The sequence below is a fragment of the Neophocaena asiaeorientalis genome, unplaced genomic scaffold (assembly GCF_003031525.2).
Source record: "Neophocaena asiaeorientalis asiaeorientalis breed wild unplaced genomic scaffold, Neophocaena_asiaeorientalis_V1.1 scaffold21, whole genome shotgun sequence".
NCBI lineage: Eukaryota > Metazoa > Chordata > Mammalia > Artiodactyla > Phocoenidae > Neophocaena > Neophocaena asiaeorientalis.
This window is the reverse complement of record NW_020174053.1, coordinates 185,979-203,369: the sequence shown is the minus strand read 5'-3', so window position 1 is coordinate 203,369 and position 17,391 is coordinate 185,979. Positions and strand designations below refer to the sequence as shown.

The 17,391-nt window shown below is 46.9% G+C and overlaps 1 protein-coding gene across 1 annotated transcript in view; it reads left to right on the top strand.

The window, feature by feature from the left end:
• Positions 1-3,565, top strand: part of RDX (radixin) — a 92,388-nt gene extending 88,823 nt beyond the window's left edge. The window contains exon 15 of the mRNA XM_024754236.1: positions 3,499-3,565. Coding sequence (XP_024610004.1) covers positions 3,499-3,565 — 67 coding nt within the window. The remainder of the gene's footprint in view (positions 1-3,498) is intronic.
• The last annotated feature ends 13,826 nt before the right edge of the window (positions 3,566-17,391 follow it).

Sequence of the window (17,391 nt, the reverse complement as noted above, 5' to 3'; positions counted from 1 at the left end):
TTCTCAAACTAGCATACATTATTATCACCTGCAGACTTTGTTAAAATGCAGATTGCAGGGCTCCTCCTGAAGTTTCTGATTCAGTAAGTCTACATGGTGCCTAGGAACTTGGATTTTTAACAGGTGAGGCTAATGCTGCTGTTCTGGGACCACACTTTGAGAATCACTTATTTAGAGATGAGGGTGTCAGACACAGTGGGAATAATACAGTTGCTTCTTTTACTCAGTGTCCTTGGAGTAGCTGTTGACTTCTCTACCTAGATGATTTGAGACCTTCAAAATTCTAATGGTTCAAAGACCAAAGATAATTGGAACAAAATTTATAACTTCCCTGTCTATTGTAGTATTTTTCCTCCATCAATTTCTGAAAGTTTTAAACATTTACAAACTAGAGATTGTTTTACAACAGTGTCTAGGAGAAATATAAAGAAATCTGTTATTATATATAGTATATATTCTTATGTAGTATTATACATGTAAATATATATATAAGTACTCATGCATCCGTTTTAAAATAGTACATTGGTGGTAACTTTGGCATTCTGTATTCCTCCTCTATCATGTCTCCCTCTTCTTTGATTTTAACTGTTTGTACTCACAATATAATGTCTCCTTTTGCATGCCTACTTTACATACATGCGCACATACACATCCATTTTGATGAATGAGGTCGTGGTTCATTCATTTTCGCTGCTGTGAGGGTGTCTGTTTTATGAATGCACTATAATTTATCCACTCCCCTGATAATGGACACTTGGATTGTTTCTAGTATTTTTTATTTTACAAACAATATAGCCTGAAATCTTCTTGAACATATTTCCTAGTAGTGTGAGCAACAGTATCTCTACCTAGAGAGGGGAATTGTTCAGTTACAGGGGCATTTCAACTTTTCTGTGTAACCAGCAACTTGTTTTCCAAAGGAAGGATATACCCACACTGACTTCAACACACTTGAATATCACTAGCTTTTTTAACTTTCTGCCAATTTGATAGGTTTAAAATGTGCTTTTAGTTTGCATTGTCTTGATTACTAATATAGTTCAGAATTTTTCTTAAATTTATGGGCCTTTCATGTCTCCTCTTTGAAGTGACTTCTTTTTTCCTGTTTTCTTTAAAAGTTTCTCCACCTTGTTTTGATAGAAATGTATTAATAGATTAATTTGGAAAAAAATTATATCTGTACAATATTTAAGTATTCCTAGTCATGAATATGTAATATCTCTCCATTTAGTTATGTCTTCCTTAATACTTCTCAGTAAAGTTAAAATTTTTCCATTTAGATCATCTATTTCTTTTGTTAGATTTATTATTAAGCATCTTATTTTTACTATCTTTTTAGTAGTTAATTTTAAAACTATTGGTGGCTGATATATAAAAATGAAGTTGATTTTTGTTCGCTGACCTTATATTCAAGAACCTTGCTCAATTCTTATTTTTTCTCATAATTTGTGAAGCCTTTCTACATAAATAGTCATCTACAATTAATACAGTTCTTTGTCTTCTCAATCCATATAACTTACTTCTTTTCCTTATCTTACTGAGTTGATTTGACTAAAGCTTTCAGTACAATGTTGAACATAAGTGCACCTCATTTCTGATTTAATAAGAATGCTTCTAACATGTGCCATGACATAAGTTTGCTGTTTTGGCAGATGACCTTTATCAGGTTAATGAAACTTTCTTTTATATATATACACCTGTTTTTCTAAGAGTTTTTTTAAAAATCAAAAGGGTGTTTAAAATGTATCAAATGCAAATTCTGTGTATGTTGTGATAATATGTGTATGCTTTTTTGTCTGTTAACATATTGAATTAATAGATATTTCTAATATTAAACCAAGTTTCGTTCCTGGGATAACTTGATATGATGTATGTCCTAACCTGTGGTTTGGCACTCCACGAACACTGAGTCACCTGTATTGTGAATATCCTGCCCCTCTGATTTGTATGTATCTTCCACTCACCGCCCCTCCAACAAGGGTTGCTGTTTTCTAGAGGTATTTTAATTTCATGGCGCCACCTGGTGGCAAACTTTCAACATTTCTGATGATGTCTCTGCTACCTTTCTTTTAGGCAACTGCATGTAGTTTCCTCTGTTACCACTGTAACCCCTCATTTAACTTTATTTTCTCTCTTATACCTTAATATTTATTCACTTTACTCCCCCATCCTCCTTTCTCTTGCTCCTCCAAATATTTTTCAGTATACTCCTTCCAGTCTCTTTTCCTTCCTTTTTCTTCTCTCTCCCCTTTTGTTCCTTTATGGGTACTGCAAATCTACCTCAATTATGGTTAAGAATGATGAGAATAGTGCTGGTTACTAGGGTAAAAGATACAGCAATACATTTTAAAATGACAATTGGTACAATAAAGTGCCAGCTCTGCTAACCTTCAAAGGCCTTGAAAATACTTAAAATTCTCTTTAAAGTGTTCTTAAATTCAAGTACTACTTAGTCACCTTCTAATTAATTCTGCCCATTTAACATCAAAGTTCACTATTAAGGAAAAATTATAAAACTGCTTTGTTTCAGTGTTCCTTTATCGAAATGTGAGGGTTCTGCTGTATTTTGCTGCAAGACTCAGTTTTTCATTATGCATTAAACTGCTTGGAAACCAAACTAATCATCTATAACATGGTTTCCATAGGAAACAGCCCACCACAGATGCCCTTTTGATATGTAACCCATTTATAAGATAGAGATTACCATTTCCAATTGCTTAACTCTCAAGCATAGAAAATACTGTAAAAATATTCTCCCCAGTCAGAAAACTAACACATGTATAAGCTTCATTGGTTTAGCAATTTCTTTTTGGAGTTAATTGTGACTTTGTCTTTGGTGTCTCTAAGGGCTATGTCTGAGAATGGCAGGTGAGTCAGCTGAAGAAGACAGAACAGAGAAAGTAGGGCTGAAATTGATCTCTTTAGCCGCTGCAATGCTAACATGGCTGCAGGGGAGGTGGTTTTGATTGTGTGTTTGTCTTACTCACCGTAGTCTTAGTAGGCAGGTATATTGAGCCTTTGCTTTATTCATAGATAGCAAGTGTTGATTTTAAAGTAGGCACCAGGAAGTATTTTGGTACCTAAGTCTGGTTGGTGCCTGAAAGATATTTTAATCAAGAGAGAACCTCAAAATATAAAATCTGATCTTCAGCATTACTCTAATACTTAAAAAGATTTTGATGGCTTTGAGATCTGGTAGTCTTATGAAAATGACTAGTTTGTACAGAGCTGCTGCAACTATTAGAATTCTAGCATCTTTTCAAAAGGGAGATTTAAAGTTATTCTTATTTCCACATTGTAATAGTGGAGATTCAAAAGTGATTGAAAAAGAAAAGTTAGAGGTTAAAGATTAGGAAGGAGATTACTTTGGCAATTTGGTTACGTAGAAGGCTCTACATAATGCAAGGTGACAGGGGTGCTTCTGGCTTCTGTACTACAGTATTTGGCTTCCTTCTGTGTTCTAAATGCTTTCTAACCTTTTGATGTCTTTTTTAAAAGGTGGGGACCCAAACTGTATGCATTGTTCCAGATGCGTTCTTGCCAAAGCAGTATAAAGCAAATGTAACAGTTAGGAAGAAGGCTCCCTCCCTCACTGGGTAAGTACAGCTGGCAGCCTTGACCAGGGCTAGCCCACCTTCCCATTAGACCTGCCATACCCTCTCCACTGCAAAAATGCTGGCGGGACCCTGTAAAACCTGAATCTGTTAATCCACAGCCCAGAGCCTTTCATCTAGTGAAATGCCAGTCAAAAGAGCTGACCCAGAGCCAGCCCTACCATTACAGCACCTAATCCCACCCCCTCCAGATTTTTTTTCAGTTGTTTGCATCTCTTTGGCTCTTTGCCAGTCAAGAACACTGAGGTCAGATAGAGTTTATTAAAATGAAAGTTTACCTATAATCTTGGTGAGCTGATTAGACGTGCTGCTTTAGACTGCTCACTTACCTTTGTGAAAGAACCCCCTTGATGTAGAGTGTTAGAGTGCAGGCTCACACATACGACACTTGTCTGCTGCCAGAAGGTTTTTTTTTTTTTCTTATTTAAAAAAATGTTCAGATCTACTTAAAAATGAAGTGCCATACCTATATATTAAGTAGAAAAAATCCAGAATTGGTTCGTAAGCCAGGTTAGTATTATGCATTGATCTCAATTTGGAAATATTTAAAAATCGTTGATCAACGTGATTACCATGATAAGAGGTTGTTTCAAAGTTCTTTAATTGATTTTTTGACCCATCCCATTTCTAAATAAAAATACAGCCATGTGGTTTATCTTGTAGATCTTGAATGGTACATTTGAGTTCCCCCAACTTGCTGATTAAACCTCCCACAATTCTATAAACCAATCTCTAGCTATATGGGAATATATTTTAGATAACACTTTAAAATGTGGAATAACTCTGTTATAACAATATTATTTTTGAGGTTCTTTTCATGTGACATAGAAAAATGGTGATATATGTTCACTTAGGCTGGGGAACTTTTAGAAATGATTTGCTTCTTTGGCCTTGACTTTATTTCTGTATTTCTTTATTTTCTAATCCCAAACTTCCAGTACTTCCCTGCCCACCCCCCCTCGCCCTTGGCAACCACAAGTCTGTTCTCTATGTCTGTGAGTCTGCTTCTGTTTTGCAGATAGGTTCATTCGTATCATATTTTAGATTCCACATATAAATGATGTCGTATGGTATTTGTCTTTCTCTGTCTGACTTGACTTCACTTAGTATGATAATCTCTAGGTCCATCCATGTTGCTGCAAATGGCATTATTGCATTCTTTTTAATGACCTTGACTTTTGGTCTGCTGTGAAACAAGTTTAAGGTCATGCAAGAATCTCTGACATTCCATGACATCACCAAAATATTTTCATTGTTTCAAAATCCACTTGAAGTCCTTGTGACACATCCATCATTGTTTGCTTTCACTCGTTTTGAAAGGGGTGTTTGTGACTCCATAGAATCCAGTTAATCTTATTCTTGATATTTGAGCTAAAATCCTTGGTTAAAACATGTTCTTAATGATCCATAGATTGCCACAAACAATACTGTTCTTAGCTATTCATCTTTAAATCATTTCTTCCAGTGCAGGCATTTATGTAACTCTTTCTATTTTGTTTGCTGATTGGTAAGATCCTTCCAACTGAAATTTGCCTGATGTTTTGCAATTTTTCCTCATTGGTTTTCACCCTTAGTGTTTTTGCTTTTTAGAGCAAATCCTTGGAGTGAGTTTGACTCTGTTGTTGCCATCAGAAGTAGGAAAAGAAAGTTTCTGCATGACTTACCAGAAAAGTCAAGATCAAATGACAGAGGTTTTGAATTGTCCAAAGATGAATTTATTAAAGGATCAAGGGAGTTGGCAGTCGCTGCATCCTTCAGCTTGAAAAGTCACATAGTTGACAGCCTCAGAACAGCTGGGCCCCCCCTCCTTAGTTGATTGTAGTGTTATTGACCCAAGAAAAAAGACAGGAACTTTAGACAGTTTTCCGGTCCTACTCCCACTGTCCTGAGGGTTTCTCCATCAGAATCCTCCTACTCCCACTGTCCTGAGGGTTTCTCCATCAGAATCCTCACCCTCTTGCTTGTGATTGGGCAGGCCCGCGAGATTATGGTGGCGAGGAATTACGTGGATAGCCATGGACGAACTGCAGCTGGCTGGTTTCTTCAGGGATAGAATACCCTACAGCCTCGGGTGTCAGGCTGTATCCAAATCATGAATCAACCCCAAAGGCCTCTGGTTGTCTGGTGCATCCAGACCCACAGGCTTCTTGCTTTCAACCTTCAGGCCTTGTCATTTCTCTGAGGTGCTAGGCTGATTTTAGCTTAGGAGGCTGAGTTAGACCTGATCTGATGACCTTCTTTCCTACACCCTGGGGTTGGGGGGTTGAGGGGGAAGTAGCCTGAGGTGGGTAAGACAGAGCTGGTGTAAATAAGGTGACCAATCCCTTGGGGACACCTGCCTCACAGGCTGCTTACTTCTCTTGTGATTCACGTCACAAAGGCTTATAAGACTGTGACATGAAGGGGAGTATGTTTATACCATGATCTCATATCCACATCATGATTCTGGATCTGAACATTGCAATATCTACCATGTTAGATTCCTTTTGAGACCAAAAATAGTTTTAGCAAGGCTGAGGTCAGAGTGTAGAGCCTGTGGAACCACCTTTGTTTTGGTGCAATTTGTATGTCATCGTGTTTCCTTGGCGACATTCCATCCCCCTTCATAATTCAGTAGTAAACTCTTGTCTTGGCTACAAGTTACTGGAAAGGTGATCAGGGTCGTGCCCTTTTCAACCCTATCATGGTAATATTTAAAAGTTCAGTTTTCTTCTTTCTTGCCTAACTTTCCTGTTCACTTTCTGTGTCTTCACGCAGGTCCCTGGCATCTGACGCACATGGCGAGCTTTAGGATAAGGTCGTACTAAGACATGCCTGATGTTCTGAATGTCTGTATCCCCCAAAGTCCATAATCTCAGCTGAAACCCGATGGATGAATGTTCCCTCAATCAGGGCTCTTGTTGATGGTTCTTTCCACACCTCAGTCGACTGTTGGTTTTCCCTTTCTTGCTATTCTGTCTCTCTCCTCACCCCTCTCGATTGCCTTTCCTAGGGACAGACCTTAGAGAGACGGGCCAGGACGTGGGAACTCGGCACTGCACCCGGCAGTCCTCAGCCAGCATCCTCTGCATCCTGTCTTCAAGGCACCATCCCCGCAACAGATGCCTGAAGGCCCAGGCTTCTGAGAACCCACTTGTTTTCTGCATGACTAGCTTGTAAAGAGGGATATGTGGAGAGAATTTCCAAGAACTTTCCACTTAAAAAAAATGTATGTGACTTATTTTGGGCTTCGAACTGAGAGCAAAATCAGTGGTATGCAGCTCTGTTTCCTGGCACACATCTGTGGCATCTGGAGAAATTGTTGCAATACTCCCTCTCCTGTCTCGGCTGTTTGTATAACTGTATATAAATGTAGCAATAAATATATTCTAACATCAGCCTGGGGCATTTAGTTTCCGCTTGATTCTGCACACCGATGGTAGGCAGTGAATATCACATTCTAGAGGAATTGCCCTACTGACCAGCGGGCTTGCCTGCCCCTTCTCAGTTTCTCATCTTCTCTGATTTCACAAAGTGTTAGCTTGGAATTGGCCAGTGTTTGGAGAAAGAAGGTTGAGGGGTGCGGTGGCAGAGCTGGGACATGAAGCCACATTATTAATTCACTAGGTTGCACTATTCCTGACGCTCTGAGGTGGCTTGAATGTCTGAGGACTGAAGCTTAGAGGATTGGGTGACAATTTGCAACAGGAGTCAGCTATTTTATAGTCACTCTTAAATCCTTCAGGAATGTATTGTGCTTGGATTATATGACAGGTACTCACCTGCCAGTCACAAAGTTACCCCTTAAAGATTTTCAGAAAAACCACACAAAATATGCCGACATGATATTGAATTTTCCATCTGTCCCTGATGTCTTTCAAGGGCACTAAGTAGGTCTGGTTGTTTTAGAAACAGTGCCCTTCTAAAGTGGACACATAAGCAAATAAACTTTTTATTTGGCAGAAATAATGCTGTTTGTCTACTATCAAGAAATATTTGTTCCCAAACTGCTCTCATAATTTATTTGAAATCTTTGCTTATCAGGCATTTTTATAACTTAAAAGATAACCACACAACTTTGTGTGATTCTTATCAAATTGCTGTTTGCCAGGCCTCTCCTCGATTATAAGCGGCAGGTGGTATAGAACCATTCAGCCCTAAGGCCTGGGGATGCAGTGGAGCCAGAAGCTGGTGTCCTGTGGCCAAGGTTCACAGGCAGCACCCGAAAGACTGCGTGTTATGTATTAATACAGACTGGAAGCGCTTGAGGAAATCATCTGGTTGGGGCCCTTGAACCACTGATCAGGTAACTGTCTGAACAATCATGCCAGGTGTGTTCTTACTTTCACCTTTGAGCAGATCCATCAGAGAACCTGAGGCTCAAGGTCAACAGGTAAAGAAGGCACAGCGTGGGCTGCTGCCGCCACAGCAAATTTCCATGTGCTACCACCGTACAGACCTCTTCCACACACAGACTGGTCTGGCCCGGACTGGTAATACAGGGGGAAACTATTAAAAAAGAGACAGGACATGGGCTTCCCTGGTGGCGCAGTGGTTGAGAGTCCGCCTGCCGATGCAGGGGACGCGGGTTCGTGCCCCGGTCCGGGAAGATCCCACATGCCACGGAGCGGCTGGGCCCGTGAGCCATGGCCGCTGAGCCTGCGCGTCCGGAGCCTGTGCTCCGCAACGGGAGAGGCCACAGCAGTGAGAGGCCTGCGTACCACATACACACACACACACAAAAAAGAGGACAGATTATCACTTGCTTCTGGTTATAGTGCGATGATATAAACATAATTATAGATAATGCCGTATAACGAGCAGTTCATAAGCTTGTTCGTGGAGCTGTGGAGGGTTGAGGGTTTTCAGCCAGTGGGTGTCAAGCCTGGGCATGGGTCATGACTAAGACCCTGGATAGGTCACTTCAGTGCCCTGGGCCTTTGACGCGTCTGCTGGAAAATGAGGTGTTTGGCCTAAATGATTTCTAAGATCCTTTCTGTTCTTTGAGTCTCCTCCTTTGGAAAGGGAAGGGAGTTAGCCTACTTTCAGTGCTAAAGAGGAAGGTCATGGGATGGCATAGCTGGGCAACTGAGAGGCAGAGGGGAGTTATGAAGATCGCTTATTTTCAGGTAACAAGAAATGCATGAAGATAATGACAAGTTAAAGCACCATTTTCGTCGCACCCCTTCTGAGGAAACATGTTTAGCTATCACTTTCCATGGGAGAGGAAACTGGCTGGATTTCTTCCTGGGCTCTCTTTTGCGCTGGGCAGAAAGGCTGCTGTCTACACTGCGTGCTGGGACGGACAGGTGGGGACTTGAAGCCTCAGAACCAGAAGCCACTTTTCTTCAGGAGCTGCTCACACCCACCAGGCCCTTGTGAACTGCTGGACTTCAGTCCTGGTCAAGCGAAGCTGACGGGTGTAGCCATCCAAAGGGAGAAAAGCTGATCTCTTCCAGTCATGAATAATCCACATTCACTCTTAGGAGCGCATTGGTGGGCAGACACTACTCTTTAGCACAACACTCCCGTCCTCTTGGCCCCCTCGGCCCCCTCCTTCCTTTCCAGGCAGGTGGGACAGGTTGCTTGAGCAGTGAGTTTGGAGAGGAGCCGTGTACCCAGTCCTGTTCTCTGTCCACAGGAAGCACACATGACTGTCAGCTCCTCCATGCCCTAGTTCTGCTGAGGCAGGCCCGGGCTCCCACAGGAGAGGGATGGCTGTCTCATTTGGGATTCGATATTAGGGAGTCCAGTTGCCTTAGGCATAAGCCTAGATTCCCAGCATTAGCTTCATCAATGATAAAGGTGATCTTGTGGGCTTCACCTGCTCATTCTTTTGCTTTAATTCTGAATTGATTTCACCCAGTGGTTTTTACTTTAAACTTTATGAGCGTGATTATCGTCCGGAGGGTTTGTGAAACCACAGATGCTGGCCCCACCCCCAGAGTGTCTGATTCTCAGGTCAGGGGTGGCGCCCAAAGATGTGCACCTCTCCCAAGTACACAGGTGAGGCTGCTGGACCGAGGACCACACTTACAGACCTGGGGGGCGCCGGAATGGGAGAAGGAGTTCTGTTTACTGGTCCTGTTAAACCCCAGAACTGAATGTTCTCAAGGCTGTCTGGGTCAGCTGGGCGCCCTTCACTCAACTGGGGCCAGCAAACACTCTTCGGTCTGTATGAGTAATTCTCGCAAATCAGTGTCGTCTTCTAGCCCACAGCCTTGGGCAGGAACAAATGGTTATGGATTATACTCGTTTCTGTTCTAAGTAAAACACAAGATGAATCAATGCCAGCCATAAATCAGCCCTGAAATGCAGATTTAAAAACAATCCAAGATGTGTGTGTGGTTCTCCTTTGATAAAACCTTGCAGAGTGCCGTGCACAAATCAGCATTTAACTGGGACTTTTTGTTAATGCTGAAGCTACTGCATTGAAAAAACTTTTCACTGAAATATAAAGTAAAAACATTTGCAGTTTAGTGGACAGTGTGAAGAACCTTCACAAAGTGAATGCATTAGTGGAATCAGCACAAGACCAGAAAGAGAACATTTCTTCCCTCCTGAGACCCTTGTGCTTCTCTGTTACGAGATTCTCCTCCAAGGGTAAGTGCTGTCTTGAATTCTAACAGGAGAGCTAGGTTTTACTACTATGTTCTTTATATGAACGCAGTCATTCTGCTCATACTCTTCAGTGAATGGTTTCTTTTACTCAACAGACGCATGGATTCTTAAAAATCACATGCGTCCAGTGTGCCTTGTTGCTTACCTCTCGGCACTTCACTCTGGCCCCTCCGGCCACTGTTATGGGACTGTGCCCGCTCACCACCGTGCATTCCCCTCCTGGCCCGCCCTCACCTGTCGCAGCTGGGCTTCTCACCCCCAGGTCTTCCCGCAGGCTCTTGTCCCCGTTTCCATTAGTCAGAATGGGCGGGGCTCAAGCCTGGTCCCCTACAACGCCCAGGCCTCTGAGGCTCGTCCCTTGCTCTGTGTGCACCTGGGGGCACGTTGCTCCCCGCGGCTCTGCAGGCACCTGGTTTTCCCTGCACCGTGCAGAACACATGGTTTCTTAGGCACTGTCGCAGGCGGGTAGAGACTGGGGACCCCCATGTGGGCTTCCCACCACCTGCCCCGGTGTGACACGTGTCTCTTCTGTTCGTATTTCACTGGTCAGAAATAGCCACATGGCCCCTCTTAGCTCCAGGGGGCCTGGGAGAGGTAGGGGAGCCCAGGGAATATTTGGTGAGCGTCACTATCTCTGCTACGCTGTTCGGTTGGACTCTTCCAGGCCAGAGTCTGTCCTCCTTTGCCCTCGGGCACTCACCACGCTCCCTCTCCTCTGCATTATCCTACAATACTTATATTCTCTACACCACTGGTTCTCAACCAGGGCGATTTGCCTCTCAGGGGACATTTGATAATGCTTGGAGACTTTTTTGTTAGGACCTGCGGATGTGTGAGATACTGGCATCTAGCAGGGAGGGACCAGGGATGCTGGTAAACATCCTACAGTGTGGTCCCTCAAAGAATCACCCAGCCCCAGGAGTGCCAGACCCCCCCTGCTGAGAGCCCCACTGTCCCTGGTGCTGCTTCCCTTGTCTTGCGTTACTCCCAGCAGATCACAACGGCGTGGGAAGACAGCCAGGCTGGACTGTGGCCTGTGGCCTGTCCCTTCGAGGAGGCCACTAAAAGAAATGAAGTAGGTGACCAGGGTATGGAGTGGTGGTGGAGAAAGAAGGGGACAGGAACAGTTTACCCAACCTCCTCCTCAAGGACAGCAGGTCTGGGTGGAGCCCCTCACCTGCAGACCCTCACTGCACACAGGGCAACACTGACCTCAGGGGCCCCTGAGAGGAGCCGGGGCCCTGGAACGTGAACACACAGAACTCTTGCACCCTGAACCTCTCGCATCTCTTTGGCACCACCTTTTTCCGGTGTGGTGGCTGAACCAAGGAGCCCATGTTAGCAAGTGTGAGTCATTACTCTTCCTGTCCTCACAGTGGACTGGCCTCTGTGGCCTGAAGTAGACTCATTCTAATTCCAACTCTGCCATCTTCTGCTGTGTGATTTTGGGTAACTCGTTTAACCTCTCTGGGCTTTACTTTCTATAAACAATAGAAAGTACTTTTTTTTTGGCTGTGTTGGGTCTTTGTTGCTGCATGTGGGCTTTCTCTAGTTGTGGTGAGTGGGGGCTACTCTTCGTTGCAGTGCACGGGCTTCTCATTGTCTTGGCTTCTCATTGTCGTGGCTTCTCTCTTGTTGCAGAGCATGGGCTCTAGGCGTGCAGGCTTCAGTAGTTGCAGCCCGTGGGCTCTGTAGTTGTGGCTCACGGGCCCTAGAGCATGTGGACTTCAGTAGTTGTGGCATGCAGGGTCAGTAGCTGTGACTTGTGGGCTCTAGAGTGCAGGCTTAGTAGTTGTGGCACATGGGCTTAGTTGCTCCATGGCATGTGGGATCTTCGTGGACCAGGGCTCGAACCCATGTCCCCTGCATTGGCAGGCAGATTCTTAACCACTGTACCACCAGGGAAGTCCCAGAAAGTACTTTTTATAAAAGAATAAATTGATTTTTACAACACATTTTTTTCTCCACAAATAAAGTCTGTGGGTCCTCAGAACCCATTTTTGGTTCCTTTTGGCTTAATTTAATGCAGCAGTGCTAGTCCTATCACCCTGGGGAGCCTGTTCACTTGGCCCAAAAGGTGACCTGAAGGTAGAAATGAAGAATTTGGGATGAGTGTCGAGGAGCATTTGTGCGTGACAATGGGGAACAAGGTCACCTGAGAGAAGGCGGCTTGTTAACTCATTCATCTGACAACTGTTTAGGATCATCCGCTGGGTCCCCCAGGCAGTGGTCTCAGAATGAGTGGTTGAAAGGGGTCCCTGGCCTCCCACTTCCCCTGGCACTAGGGCCAGGCCCAGTGGTGCCTCACTCGCCGATAATTCATGGTGGAATTGGAAGCTGCAACTTCGTCCTCCAGGAAAGCTGCTCAAGCAGCAAGCCCAGCTGCTGTGCCTTATCCCACCAGCTACCTTTCCCATGTTCTGTCCTTGTCCTGAAGCCACCAGGAGTGGGGGGGGGGGAGAGTCGGCTTTGGGAGGGCAGGAGGGGGCCTAGAGCCTACAGATGGCCACGGGGGGAGTGTTTGTACTCAGTCATCAAGTTCACTCTCACATGTGCCCGTTGGTCCAAGGTGTGAGGTGACTAACAATGCCTGGGAGTAAAAGCTGCCCTTTTCTTCAGGCTCCTGCTGGGGATGCTGGAGCTGATGGAAAATGACTCTGCTGGGGCTTCCCTGGTGGGGCAGTGGTGAAGAATCTGCCTGCCAATGCAGGGGACATGGGTCCGAGCCCTGATCTCGGAAGATCCCACATGCCACGGAGCAACTAAGCCCGTGTGCCACAACTACTGAGCCTGTGCTCTAGGGCCCATGTGCCACAACTACTGAGCCCACATGCCACAACTACTGAAGCCCACGCGCCCAGAGCCCATGCTCCGCAATAAGAGAAAGCACCGCAATGAGAAGCCCGTGCACCACAATGAAGAGTAGCCCCTGCCTGCTGCAACTAGAGGAAACCCGCGCACAGCAGCGAAGACCCAACACAGCCCAAAATAAATAATTAATTAATTAAAAAAAGAAAAAAGAAAATGACTCTGCTCTGGTAAATGTCACCCTCGTCTGTGTGGTGACCAGGCCTTGGACACCTCCCTTTCCTCGCTCTGTTGGGAGATGATAGCTCAGCTCTGGACTGCACAGCTGTGTCCTAACTTTGTCCATTGAAGGGTGAGAAACCCTTCAAATATACATATTGTAACCCCGGGGCACAGAGCCCTTGACCTCACTGCTGGCCAAGCCCTGAGGCTCCAGCTCCCCGACCTCCTGTTCCCCCAAGACCAGGGCAGTGGAAGGGGTCAACCTCAAGTAGCTCATGGCTTCAGAGTTTGGACCTGCAGCCCCGCACCCCTGAGTGTGTGCAGCCTGGGTCCCAGCCACCACCTGAGCAGTGCTCACTCAGGTAGAGCCAGGCTCCCTCCCAGGTGATGCCTGCAATTTGATCTGTTCCTTCATCACACACGTATTGAGCAACCAAACATATCAAGCCCTTGCCTTCCTGAAATTCTGTTTCCAGCTGAGGAAGATGAGTAGTAAACATGCTACATAGTGAGAAGTGCTGCACAGAAATGGAGATGGGCCATGTCCCTGAGGGAGCGCCGGGGTTGCAGTTCTACTGGTGGTCAGGAAGGCCTCCCTGGGGAGGCGACACTGGAGTAGAAATTGAGAGAAGGATCCATGCAGGTAGCTGGAGGATAAACCAGGCAGAGGGAAGCACAAGTCAAAAGGCCCTGAGATAGGAGGGTACCTAGTTTTGAAGCTATAGAAGCAGCTAGAAGGCCAGTACAGGGGCTGCAGTCCCACAGAGCAGAGCCAGGGTGATCATGGTGCTATTTGTTGTCCAAGAAGTGGCCTGGGGAGCGGGTGACAAGGGAGGATGGGACCTGCCATCCCGGAGGTGATGGGAGAGCATGCCAGCCGGGAGCGGCCTCAGTTCTGGCCCCCAGATTCTGGAAGGTGCAGTGCGGGAGGAGCAAGTCCAGGCCCAAAGCTGGAGGTGTTCAGGAAATCCTTGGCCATATTGAGGGGACTGGGTGTAGTCTGACCTGGCTGCCACACAGAATGATGGGACCCGAAGGACAAGGCAGATCTACACATTTGACCTCAAATTTTGCAGCTGGGTAGCTTTCGTCAAGAGCGGTATGCAGAAGCCTAAGGATAAAGGGTGCCCTAGGGAGGGTTTTCAGTAGGGAAGTTACTGTCTCTATTTATAATATATAGAGAGAATATTCTGGCTGCTCTGTGGAGAGCAGGTTTGTGGGCAAAAGTGGAATTGGGACGATGAGACCTTAATGTTCTAGAGAGAATTTATAGGCCAGGGAACTGACATTTGCTGGGCAGCCGCTCTGGGCCAGCGCAGGACTTTAGGGTGTGGCATTAGTCGCTACTCTGCCTCAGGCGCAGGTTTACTGTCATGAAGGCCCACGCGGCAAAGCCCTTGTCAGCATCACCCGCATAGAGGGCCCAGTTTGATTGGGCTTCAGAGGCGTGTCCAGCCGTCCTCAGCTCCCGCCCACTGAACGGGCCTTGTTTCCACCCTCAGGCGGCCAGGCAATTGCAGCCAGCAGTCTCCCCATTGCCGACCTTCCCATCGTTTCATCCTTCTCCCCAAGATCGTGATCCTGTGTAAAAATCTTCAGTACTTCTACTGGCCCAGGTATTGCCTGTTTGCGGGGACCTCAAACACGAATGGCTTCAGGAGCCAGGCATGACCTGTTTAGGGGGTGCGGCCCCGGCTGGAGGCAGTCAGTGGAAAGCACCACAAGAAAGCTGTGCCCACGCGTGTGCATCTGCCATCCCACCAGGCTCGCACCCCCCACTGGCCATTCTCAGTTTAAAGGCCCCCACCCTGAGTGTCTACAAGCTGGCCTCCCATTCTCCTCTCCATGAACTCAGTCCTTCGGCCGCTCTGAACCTCTCTGTTTCTGTCCTCGGAAGTTGCTCTGTCACGTCTCCCCGCCCGGTCAGTTTCTTCTGACTTTTATATTTTCTGCTTCCCCAAAGCAGTCGACCTCTGGGACCCAGGTGCAAGGCTGCTTTCTTTGTGAAGCTTTCCTGTCTGCTGGGAGGTTGTCCAGGTGGAGGAGCCTGCAGGACACAGCCCAGAGGAATGAAAGCACTTGTAGTACATACTTTGCAGGGTCAGTGGTCACGGCGGGTGTCGGGGGACAGAGGTGCACTGGATATCACTGTGACGGGGGCTCTGAATATTGTAAGGAGTTCTGGCTGTGTCACACAGGAAGTGTGTGCCTGTCGGGTATGGGGCTTCAAGGGCTTCTAAAGTGCTGGTTAACTCTGGTCTGGCTACAGGGAGGGGGTGGATCTGAGAGGGGCCGCATAGGGAGGCCGACCAGGGAAGCGGGGTTACTAGAGGCTGAGCCAGCACAGTGGGGAGGCTGGGCAGGAGGTGATGAAGTGAGATCTGGAAAGGGTGGCATGGAGACCTTGCAGAGCTGCTATGTGTGCCCTGCAAGCTTTTGGGGGTGGTGGGGGAGGCAGAGGGAGGCTGGGGCCAGGCTCAGGGCTCTGGCTGGAAAGGGAATTCACATCTTTCAGCCACTATTATGTCCCAGGTTCTAGTTCTTATTTGATTATACTGACACCTCTGGAAGGTGGGTAAAAAGATCCCCCTTTTTAACAGAGGAAGTAGCTGAGCCGCCTCGAGATTAAGGACCTGCTCAGGGTTGTAAGTGTGGCAACGGGGCACTAGGTTGGCAGCCAGGTCTGTGTGTCTCCAAAGCTGCTGCTCTGCCCACGCCTACCCTCCCCGCACCTTCCCGCGCAGGACTTAGCGCCGCTATTCCCCAGGCCAGAGTGGCTGGACTCTCACCATTCCCTCTCGCTGGTTCCCTCCACCCAGCTCTCTGTGCTGTTAGCGTCTCTGCTTTGCCCCAGGCCCTAGGCACAGTATTACTGCGAACCACAAGTTTTTGCTTTACAACCCAAAAGACCCAACGTGTCTCAAAACCATTTCATTTCCCCTGGGACCGTACAGTTAGCCTCCGAAATGTTGGGTCTCTGGGAGGGGAGGGCCGTGTGGACAGAGCTTACCGGTGGTAGCTGGGGAGGTGGTGCACTTTGACCCCAGGCAGAGCAGGGGAAATTGTCTTGTGCCTCCCATTCAGCAAAGGAGGCTCAGCAAGGCAGTCTGATGACACTGCTACCTGTTTAAGTGAATACACAGACCTGCAAGATGGGCTGCAACTTTGGAACCACACCCACAGGGCTCCCCAGGACCTGAGCAAGCGGGCTGTGGCGACTGCCCTCTAACTTCTGCTCGGGCCACTAGAGCTGGGTTGCTCGATCCTTGAATGCACATATATTTTAGCGACAGAACTAGAGCCTGCGGCTAGATTCAAAGGTTCCCTGCACCTTCCCTTTAACCACCTGGCATTTCCCACTCCCAATCTGGGAAGTGGCATCAGAATTCTGTATATTAAATTGTTCGAGGGATGGGGGGGATCTTTCAGAGCCAGTCGCCATCCTCTTCTTTCTTCCTTCCCCAGGCCCACGGCCACCTGGTGATCTCAGTCCCCAGGCAAACTCTGGCTGGGGAGGGTGAGGGGGCAGAGCTGAGGATGCTCACCTTTCTGGGTGACTCAGAAGCAGGAAGAGAGGGCAGGGCGTGTGAAGGCAAGAGCTCTGCTCCAGGGCCCGTAAGAACCTGGGACTGGTGGCCCTATCACCCACGCTGCCCCTTGGGCCGGTGGCCTCGTCCAGGCCCTCTCTCGCCCCTCCCACAGCTCCCCGCCTGCCCGAGCTCCACATAATCCATGAAGTTAAGCTTGGACTAGGAAGTGCATTTTTCTCCACCCCCCTCCCTGTGATTTCAGACTCAAGCAGCAGTAAGCGGCAGCTTGCAGCAAGTAACAGTGAGCGGTAGCTGGAAGCAAGATCTTAGTTCCAGGACCGGGAGTCCTAACAACTAGACCACAGGGGCCAGCAGCTAGGGCCTGGATCTCTAGTTCATGCCTGCCTTGTCAAGAATGAATTCAGGCGAGGAGGCAGAAGGTAAAGAGAAAAGTAAAAAGTTTATTGGAAAAGCAGAGTACATGCGGAAAGACACACGGGTGAACTCAGAGAGAGTGGCTCCTTTGGGAAGTTTAAGTCCTTTATAAGGGGGCATCTTCTCGGGTCTTCGTCTCCCTTCTGGCCAGTCATCTTGCTTTGTCCGCGAGCCACCGCCCC